This window comes from Bos grunniens, chromosome X (genome assembly GCF_055505025.1).
Source record: "Bos grunniens cultivar Pamir isolate PY7600 chromosome X, Bosgru_T2T1.0, whole genome shotgun sequence".
Classification (NCBI taxonomy): Eukaryota; Metazoa; Chordata; class Mammalia; order Artiodactyla; family Bovidae; genus Bos; species Bos grunniens.
The window spans coordinates 7,124,011-7,134,892 of record NC_141194.1 but is presented as its reverse complement, the minus strand read 5'-3'; the positions used below and the strand labels follow the sequence as shown (position 1 = coordinate 7,134,892).

General features: G+C 50.2%; 1 protein-coding gene across 1 annotated transcript in view; it reads right to left on the bottom strand.

The window, feature by feature from the left end:
• The window catches only part of LOC147339735 (uncharacterized), a 36,302-nt gene that overhangs the window by 7,057 nt on the left and 18,363 nt on the right, over window positions 1-10,882 (bottom strand). Inside the window, exons 2-3 of the mRNA XM_086387931.1 lie at window positions 5,843-5,957; window positions 214-1,260 (exon numbers count right to left, since the gene is read on the bottom strand). Coding sequence (XP_086244057.1) covers window positions 1,017-1,260; window positions 5,843-5,957 — 359 coding nt within the window. The 3' untranslated portion in view covers window positions 214-1,016. The remainder of the gene's footprint in view (window positions 1-213; window positions 1,261-5,842; window positions 5,958-10,882) is intronic.

Below are 10,882 nucleotides of genomic sequence, written 5' to 3'. Positions count from 1 at the left end.
TGTGCACCTTCACCTTTTCCATCCTCCCAGGCCCTGGGGGTGCCGGAATGAGGCCATCCCCTGTCCCGCTGCAAGCTGGTATTTTCCTTTCAGGACAAGCCGTCCTTCAGGAACAGAGAGATTGTTAAGGAGTACTACTTTGGCATTGCTGGTGCCACCTGGCTCCCAGGGCGGTGTGGGTGGGTGGGAGAGGGAGTCAGATGCGCCACCTACCTGAATCTTTCCTGTCTCCCCCATCCTCCTTCAGGATATAGGGCATGTACGTCCTCTCCGGTCCACAGCTTCTGTGAGGATGGATGGGAGCTCCCAGCCTCAGGCAGGACACCCGCAGCGTGAACTTCCTCAACTGGTTGTTGGACCACAACTCTTCATGATGTAACAGGATTGCTGAGGTGGGGTCCATCTGGGCCTCCCCAGAATGGATGATTGGTGCTGGGGTTCTTGGCTGCCCATGGGAGGGCTCAGGGCTGCTCATCCATATGCTGACTCCCCTGTGTGGCCAGCAGATCATTGGCGAGGGCCTGAGAGTCAACCCCCTGCAGTATTACCCCCAGGAGGAAGGTCCTGCCATGAGAGGGAAGTGACAAGACACAGAGGTTGTGAGGGGATCAGGAGGTGAGGCCTGAAGGCAGATCCGTGTAGAGGCCAGGACCCTCTCCTCCCCGGTGGGGAAGCTCAGGCTCATGCAGCCTGGATGCACAGCCTGGATTCAGGTCATGCAGGTAGCAGGTGATAGGCTGAGACTGGAGGCTTAGGGGCTTCATGTATCCTAGTCTCATTCAGAGCAGCTCTGCTTCCAGCACGTGAGACCCAGGTGATTCTCACGGAGGCAGGCTGAATTAAGCACCTTTGTCAGCATCATCCTTCCCTGGGTCCTCTGCTCATGGAGACCCTGGGGCTTCTTTGGTGCGAACCAAGGATTCAGGGTGCCAGGGCCCTGAGACGTGCCGGTGCATTGGGGCTGTTAGGGATGTTGCAGGCAGCAGGTGGCCCAGCAGGCGAGGTGGCTGCCTTCTTCAGTGGGGAGGCAGTGGAGGAAGCAGCAGCCCTGGAGGACAGAGAGGTGGTGTGGTCCAGAACGTGTTCCAGCTGCTGGTGGAAGACATCATTGAGGAGGCTGAAGTGATGGCGGAAGAGGAGCAAGGGAAGCTGTCCTCGCAGGAGCAGGAGGAGAAGCCGGAGGAGCAGGGCCAGGAATATCCAAGAACGGGAGCCTCGAGTGACCAGCCCCCACTGGAGGCGCTGGAGGCATTGGCGGCCCTGCAGGTGGAGATAAGCTCCGCACATGAGAAAACCACAAAGCCACATCCAAAACTTGGCCACTAAGCACCACCACACAAGCAGAGGTAGAAAAGGCTTCAGAGTCTTCAGGCTCAGGTGCTGGGAACAGAGTTGGAGCTGCTTTTTAAGTCATGCAGTGCAGGTCACCCAAGTGAGTAAAGTCCAGAGGGAGCTTTCTGTTAAAAACAGATTGTCTGGGGAACAGACGGGCTGGGGGGAGCTGAGCCCAAGCGGGCTCAGAGTCCATACTCAGAAACCCTGTATGCCTCTCTCTTGTCTCTGCCTCCTCATCTGCTTAACTCCCAGTCTGCTGCCTGACACCACCTTTCCTGTGCACCTTCACACTCAGACTGTCCATTCAGTGACAGGTATTTGTTTAGCACCTGCCTCTGGGACAGCCATGAGGAGACAGACAATAACTCCAGTCCTTCTGGAGCAGAAGTTCTACCAGAGGCCAAACCCTCCTACCTCACCCCAATTCCCAGCCCTAGGCTGCAGGGCCACTCCTCTTTCACCCGTCCCAGTCCTGATGCTCTCTACTATCCTGAGGAGCCTCTGTGGACCTACAGGTCTGCACACCACAATCGCTCTGCTGACCCCCTAACCACCACCCAGAACCCTGCTGGGACCCCCTGGGTGGGCACCTTCCATTCTTCCTGGGGATTGGCAGGACACATGGCTCCTGGCCCTTGCCAGGGCAGGGTAGTATGGTTAGAACAACCCAGTTTATTTAAGTTTGTAAATAAGTACACTTACTCATAGAGAAAATCTGTTCATGTCAGACATGAAGTGATAACTGCTTGTGGGTGGACGGGGAGCTTCTTTGCCTTCTCTGGGATTCCCTGAGGACAGTGAGGCAGTGTAGCCTTGGTTCCTGGGTGCTGCCCTACTCCACAGCCATCCAGGCCCTGCTCACCCTGGTCCAAGTCAGGCCACTGAGCACACAGACCCAGGAGACCAGGCGGGGGCCCCTCTGCACCGCCCCCTCCCCTCCCCAGTTGCACAGACCTGGACGACCGCTGTCCTGGGCTCCTGCCACCAGGCCAGATGAAGGTGCTCATTGGCAAGCTGTCCTTTGTCACTGAGGGCTACTGGCAGAAGAGGGGCCAGGAGAGCTTCTACCCATACATGGGCATGAGGGCCAGATGGGTGGAGCCCTGAGATGCACTTTGACCTGCAGGCTGGTCCTGCCCCCCCCCCAATCCGAATGGGCACCTGCTCTGAGCCCCCAGCCTTGACTACTGCATGCCCACACCACCCAACCCCAAGGTCAGGCTGACTCACCCCATGCAGACAGAGGCTCACCCGAGCCCCTCCAGTTCCCTGTCCCCTTCTCATAACCTGTTCAGGGTGTCCTAACCCTTGGGAACCTCCAGGCCCAGGGGCCCCTCAAACTGAGTGCTTCCTCTGGGGGGCCCCAGACCCACCCACAATGCACCAGCTGGCCTTGGGGCTCCTGTCCCCCGACTCCAGCCCTGGGATGCTGGGCCCCAGGTAGCACTGGGCCAGGCTGTGAGCACTCCCAGCGCCCCGTCTGCCTGCAGGTCATTTTCACCATCACAGACGAGACCCACAGGTTCCATGGGCTACCGCTGATGAGCCCGTGGTCTTACACCACATACCGAAGGAGCTAGTGGCTGACTGGCAGCCAGCCTGTGACCCTAGACATGGTGCTACGGCAGACCGAGCCACCCCAAGCAGCAGGGCGGGTGTGTTCCTCATGGGCACCAGGGTCACACTTTCCCTGGGACATTCTGGCCACATGTCGCAGGGGCAGGTGTCACTCAGGCTTCAATAAGTTGCTGCTGGCGCCTGCAAGGTGGCTACGGTCACAAGGCAAGATCGACAGGAGCTGCCCCAGGGGGATGGGGGCAAGGCGTGAGCACAGGGGTGTGCTAGGGGAACCATTGGGGGTACCAGGGGCACTTCTCCACACAGCCACACAAGGACACACAGCTCACGTGAAAAAAATAAAGTCTTCCACTATTTCCCCATGAATTTGCCATGAAGTGATGGGACCAGATGCCATGATCCTAGTTTTCAATGTTGAGCTTTAAGCCAACTTTTCACTCTCCTCTTTCATTTTCATCAAGAGCCTCTTTAGTTCTGTTTCACTTTCTGCCATAAGGGTGGTGTCATATGTATATCTGAGGTTATTGATATTTCTCCCCACAATCTTGATTCCAGCTTGTGCTTCATCCAGGCCAGTGTTCCTCATGATGTACTCTGCATATAAGTTAAATAAGCTGGGTGCTGATATACAGCCTTGATGGACTCCTTTTCTATTTGGAACCAGTCTGTTGTTCCATGATGAGTTCTATCTGTTGCTTCCTGATCTGCATATAGATATCTCAAGAGGTAGGTCAGGTGGTCTGGTATTCCCATCTCTTTCAGAATTTCCCACAGTTTATTGTGATTCACACGGTCTAAGCCTTTGGCCTAGTCAATAAAGCAGAAATAGAGATTTTTGTGAAATTCTTGCTTTTTTGATGATCCAGGGGATGCTGGCAATTTGATCGCTGGTTCCTCTGCCTTTTGTAAAATCAGCTTGAACATCTGGAAGTTCACGGTTCACGTATTGTTGAAGCTTGGCCTGGAGAATTTTGAGCATTACTTTGCTACCGTGTGCAATGAGTGTAATTGTGTAATACTTTGAGCATTCGTTGACAGTGCCTTTCTTTGAGATTGAAATGAAAACTGACCTTTTCCCGTCCTGTGGCCACTGCTGAGCTTTCCAAATTTGCTCGCATATTGAGTGCAGTACTTTCACGGCATCATCGTTTAGGATTTGAAATAACTCAACTGGATTTCCATCACCCCCACTAGCTTTGTTCATAGTTGTGCTTCCTAAGGCCCACTTGGCTTCACATTCCAGGATATCTGGCTCTAGGTGAGTGATCACACCATCATCTCTATCTGGGTCATGAAGATCTTTTTTGTACAGTTTTTCTGTGTATCCTTGCCACCTACTCTTAATATCTTTTGCTTCTTTTAGGTCCATACCATTTCTGTCCTTTATTGAGCCCATCATTGCATGAAACGTTCCCTTCATATCTCTGATTTTCTTGAAGAGATCTCTACACTTTCCCATTCTATTGTTTTCCTCTTTCTTTGCACTGATCACTGAGGAAGGCTTTCTCTCTTCTTGCTATTCTTTGGAACTCTGCATTCAAATGGGTATATCTTTCCTTTTCTCCTTTGCTTTTCACTTCTGTTCTTTTCACAGCTATCTGTAGGGCCTCCTCAGACAACCATTTTGCCTTTCTACATTTCTTCTTCCTAGGGATGGTCTTGGTCATTGCCTCCTGTACAATGTCACAAACCTCCGTCCAAAGTTCACCAGGCACTCTGTCAGATCTAGTCCCTTAAATCTATTTCTCACTTCCACTGTATAATCATAAGGGATTTAATTTAGGTCATACCTGAATGATCTAGTGGTTTTCCCTACTTTCTTCAATTTACGTCTGAATTTGACAATAATGAGGTCATGATCTGAGCCACAGTCAGCTCCTGGTCTTGTTTTGCTGACTGTATAGAGCTTCTCCATCTTTGGCTGCAAGAATATAATGGATTTGATTTTGGTGTTGATCATCTGGTGATGTCCATGTGTAGAGTCTTCTCTTGTGTTGCTGGAAGAGGGTGTTTGTTTTGACCAGTGTGTTCTCTTGGCAAAACTCTATTTGCCTATGCCCTGCTTCATTCTGTACTCTGATGCCAAAGTTGCCTGTTACTCCAGATGTTTCTTCACTTCCTACTTTTGCATTCTAGTCCCCTATAATGAAAAGGACATCTTTTTTGTGTGTCAGCTCTAAAAGGTCTTGTAGGTCTTCACAGAACAATTCAACATTAGCTTCTTCAGTATTACTGGTCGGGGCACAGATTTTCATTACCATGATACTGAATGGTTTGCCTTGGAAACGAACAGACATCATTCTGTCATTTTTGAGATTGCATCCAAGCACTGCATTTTGAACTCTTTTTTTAACTATGATGTCTATTCCATTTCTTCCAAGGGAATCTTGCCCACAGTAGTAGATATAATGGTCATCTACTATAATGAGTTAAATCCACCCATTCCAGTCCATTTTAGTTGCTGATTGCTAAAATGTCGACGTTCACTCTTGCCATCTCCTGTTTCACCACTTCCAATTTGCCTTGATTCACGCACCTAACGTTCCAGGTTCCTATGCAGTATTGCTCTTTACAGTATTCGACCATGCTTTCATCACCAGCCACATCCACAACTGGGTGTTGTTTTTGCTTTGGCTCTGTCTCTTCATTCTTTCTGGAGTTATTTCTCCACTGATCTCCAGTAGCATATTGGGCACCTACCGACCTGAGGAGCTCATCTTTCAGTGTCCTATCTTTTTGCCTTTCATACTGTTCATGGGGTTCTCAAGACAAGAATACTGAAGTGGCTTGCCATTCCCTTCTCCTGTGGCCCACGTTTTGTCAGAACTCTCCACCATGACCCATCCCTCTTGGGCAGCCCTACACGGCATGGCTGATAGTTTCATTGAGTTAGGCAAGCTGTGGTCCATGTGATTAGACCACTCCTTACCTTGAACATGGGTTATCTATCGCCTCACAAGTGCCACTCCTGACCTTCTGCGTGGGGTATCTCCTCTCAGCTGCTCGCTGCTCCAGTGCTGCAGAGCCACCACCCACTACTGATGCTGTGTGGTGGAAATAAAACTGAAAGTTCTGGGATAAACGTGCTGATTATAGAACACATTTAATCTAGCTTTCTTCAAAACACCAGTGACAACAATACTTCACATTTGTTTCACACTTTAGTTCATATCAGGTTTTTGTTTGTAATCTTTTCAGTGCTGCTTTCTAATAACCAATTTCACTGGCTTTTCAATAAACCCTCTGGGCTCCTTCTTTAGCAGCTCTGGTCTGACCTCTGGCTCTGGGACTGACATAGGGCCCTCAGCTCCTTGGAGCCAGATTAACCCCAGCCCCTCGGTCCCACTTTCCGGAGTTGTAACAAGTCGTTAAGAGCACTCCATCCCTCCCACACACCTGCAAGCAGACAGCTGTGTTCAGAGCTCAGCAAGTACGACAGTCTAGACTCCGGGGCTCCTGGCAAATGTGGGGCAGGACAGACAGAGGGCAAGCAGGTGGGTGTTGGGCAGTGTCCACGGCCAGGCCTGGGAGCCATGATTCCTGCCCAGACCTCGTGTAAACCCAAAGTTTTCTGACCCTCATCCCCTCCTGGCCAGCCTTTCCATCCCTGTGTCCTCAGAGGTCTCTGCCCATGTACTCTTTCCCCAAACCTGGCTTTTCTTTTTTTTTTTGGCCTGGGAAATCCCATGGACAGAGGAGCCTGGTGGACCACAGTCCATAGGTTCACAAAGAGTCTAAAAAGAATTAGCCAGTAAACAACAACAACAAATAGATGAGAAAGCTAAGGAAGGTTTAAAATAAAAAAAAAAGAACACAAAGCAATGAAATCCTGTCACTGTCTTTAGAAGGTAATTGAGGACCTGCCATCACCCCAAGAAACTTTCCGATGAACACACAGTTGGAAACTGTACTGTGTTCCTATATCCTACCATACCTATTCCTGCTATAATCTGACAGCAAAGACTTGCCAAATAACAATAATTATCATGATAATCAGTCTCTGCTATTCATCACTATACTCTGCATTTTCAACACATATTTGTTTAATATTTAATCAGTGCCAGCAGGCATTTTCTAAGGGCTTCCCTGGGGGCTCAGACAGCAAGGAATCTGCCTGCAATGCAAGGGACCTAGCTTTGATCCTTTGGTGGGGAAAATCCCCTGGGGAAGGAAGTGGCTGACAGCTTATGACCTGAAGACTTTTGATCACTAGAGAACTCCTGGCCCCACAGAACATTAATAGGTGAGTGCCCTCCCAAAAGCCTCCATCTCAACACTAAGACTAAGCCACACCCCAAAGCCAGCAGGCTGTAGTGCCAAACACCCCTCGCCTATCCTTCAGCCAGATAGGGGCGCAGCCTTGCACATCAGCAGACAGTCTGCTCAAAGCCATACTGAACCCATACATTCCAAACCACACTAGTGGACACAGCCACTGCCTTTCAGAAAGACATGATCTAGCTCCACCTACCAGAACACACACACAAATCCCCCCAACCAGGAAACCATCACAAGGCGTTGGTTCAATCCCACTCAGGAGAGGCAGACTCCATAGTTAAGAGGAACTACAGCCTTTCAACCAAGAAACGGATCACAAACACAGTAAATTAAACAAAAGGAAATGACAGAGAAACATCTAGCAGATGAAGGAACATGGCTAAAACCCAAAGGACTGAACAACAAAAATAAACAAAGCAGACCTAGGTAACTTAAAAGCTCCAGGAATATGCCTCCTCCCTGCCTGATCATAAACAAGCTCTCCCACCCACCAGTCAACCACGGCTTAACTCTTGTTGCTTAGGAACACATAGATTGGCCCCGCCCCAAATCCATCCATGCCAGGTCAGCACACAGACCACCCCAGCTCCATCCATGTCAGGTCAGCACACAGACCACCCCAGCTCCATCCATGCCAGGTCAGCACACAGACCACCCCAGCTCCATCAATGCCATGTCAGCACACAGACCACCCCAGCTCCATCCATGTCAGGTCAGCACACAGACCACCCCAGCTCCATCCATGCCAGGTCAGCACACAGACCACCCCAGCTCCATCCCTGCCAGGTCAGCACACAGACCACCCCAGCTCCATCCATGCCAAGTCAGCACACAGACCACCCCAGCTCCATCCATGTCAGGTCAGCACACAGACCACCCCAGCTCCATCAATGCCAGGTCAGCACACAGATACCCCAGCTCCATCCATGCCAGGTCAGCACACGGACCACCCCTCCTCCATCCATGTCAGGTCAGCACACAGACCACCCCAGCTCCATCCATGTCAGGTCAGCACACGGACCACCACAGCTCCATCCCTGCCAGGTCAGCACACACACCACCCCAGCTCCATCAATGCCAGGTCAGCACACAGACCACCCCAGCTCCATCAATGCCAGGTCAGCACACAGACCACCCCTCCTCCATCCATGTCAGGTCAGCACACAGACCACCCCAGCTCCATCCATGCCAGGTCAGCACACGGACCACCCCTCCTCTATCCATGCGAGGTCAGCACACAGACCACCCCAGCTCCATCCATGCCAAGTCAGCACACGGACCACCCCTCCTCCATCCATGTCAGGTCAGCACACAGACCACCCCAGCTCCATCCATGTCAGGTCAGCACACGGACCACCCCTCCTCCATCCATGTGAGGTCAGCACACAGACCACCCCAGCTCCATCCATGCCAGGTCAACACATGGACCACCCCTCCTCCATCCATGCCAGGTCAGCACAGAGACCACCCCAGCTCCATCCATACCTGGTCAGCACACAGACCACCCCAGCTCCATCAATGCCAGGTCAGTGCAGAGACACCCCAGATCCATCCCTGCCAGGTCAGCACTCAGACCACCCCAGCTCCATCCATGCCATGTCAGTGCAGAGACCACCCCACCTCCATCCATGCCAGGTCAGCATACAGACCACCCCAGCTCCATCCATTCCAGGTCGGTACCCAGATCACCCCACCTCCAGATTTCCTAACCTGGGGATCTGGCAAAGGGACTGAGAATCCCAAGGAGTTAAACTTTGGAGGACATTGGGATTTGATTATAGAACTTCCACAGGACTAGGGAAACAGACTCGTGGAGGGCACAAACAAAACCTTGTGTGCACCAGGACCCAGGAGAAAGGAGCAGTGACCCCAAAAGAGACTGACCCAGACTTGCTCGTGAGTGCCCAGGGGCCTCCAGATGAGGCACGGGTCAGTCGTGGCCTCCTGCAGTGTCGGGGGCACTGGCACCTTTTGAAGGAGGTCGCCCTTGTCTTCATTACCTCCACCATAGTTTGGTCTCAGGTAAAACAACAGGGAGGGCCACAGTCCCGCCCATGAACAGAAAGCTGTGTTGATAGGCGTTTAATATTCATAAAGTCCACGCATTTCTAAGTAAACAACAACTGATCTCCTGGAGTCTCCTAGGGGTGATCATCAAAAAAGAATTCATAACTGGGTAGACTGTCACAAAGCCAATTTTAACAGGTACCTTTAACTCACACTTTAAAAACATCTCATGAAAAGATGTCAAAATTGCTAAATATTAGGAAAGGGTGTTCGGTATCACCTCACACCAATCAGAATGGTGATTGTCAAGCACTCTACAAAGGTTAAATCTGCCAGATGCCATGAAGAAAAGGGAACCATCCACCTCCATTGCTAAAATGAAAATAGGAGAAAGCCACTATGGAGGAGAGCATGGATGTGCATCAATAATGAAAACGAGAATGAAATTAGAATATCCCTCAAACCATACACAAATATAAACTTCAAAGAAGATAAAGATCTAAATGTCAGATGGATACTATGAAATTTTGAGGACAATATAGGGGGGACATGCTGCAACATCAATTCCACCAAGTGTGCCCAGAATAATGAAAAATGAACCAAAACTAAGAAAACAGGACTGATTAACCTTAAAAGTGTTTGCACAGCAAAGGAACCCTAAATGAAAGAGAAAGACAGTCCTCAGAATGGGAAAAAATATTTGCAAACAAAGACGTCCATAAGGAATAAAGACGATGGGGTACATAGATGATGAACCGTCACTCAGCCATAACAGGCAGGAAAGAATGCCATGGGAGGCCTCAGGGAATAAAGCAGAGATATCATAGCAAGTGAGGTGAGGGAGACAGGGAGCGGTATTAGTGTAAGATATCACTTGTAGCTGGGATCTAAAAGTGGATACAGATGAACTTCTTTACCAAAGAGGAACAGTCTCACAGACTCAGAAAACAGTCAATGGACCCCAGAAAGAAAAAAAACAAAAAACAAAACTGTGGGACAGGGAGTAATGAACTGATTCAATCTAACACAGGGAGGCTTATATTATTAAAAACAACAACAACAACAATCCCCCAGGAACCACTGTGTAAACAGGAATCCTATTCAACACTGTAACATCCTATATCGGAAAAGAACCTGGAAGAGAAGATATACACATCTATGTATAAGTGAATCAAATTGCTGTCGATCCAAATAAAAATAAAAAACACCCACAACCTTGTCTTTCAACTACATCCGCCAATTCAAATTAGGGAATAAAAGTATAAAAAAGGAATCAGAAAGGCTGACTCTACTGCCCTCAGGACATGGTGACCTGGATGGTGTCACATCCCTGAAGCCTGAGCTGGTTTTGGTCCCATGACCGGAGGGCCTCAGTGCAGATGGAGCTGGGAGCATGTGCCAGGAAATGTGACCCCACAATGGACCTGGGGTGCCTCCTTCCCTCTGCATGAGCACCCAATCTCCAGATGCAGGTGGAACTTCCTGCAGAGAAACCAAGCCTACATCACCTAAGAATTGGTGGAGCCTCCAGGCTGGAACAGGTTTGCAAGGTCCCCTGGCCACTCTATGTCCCCTAGGCTGGGGTTCCTACCTCCAGCCTCCGTCCTTAGGGTCACTCCACCTACAGATGACAGCACCCTCTGCAGAGCGGTGTCCACAAACTGGGATGTGTCCTGGGCACCCT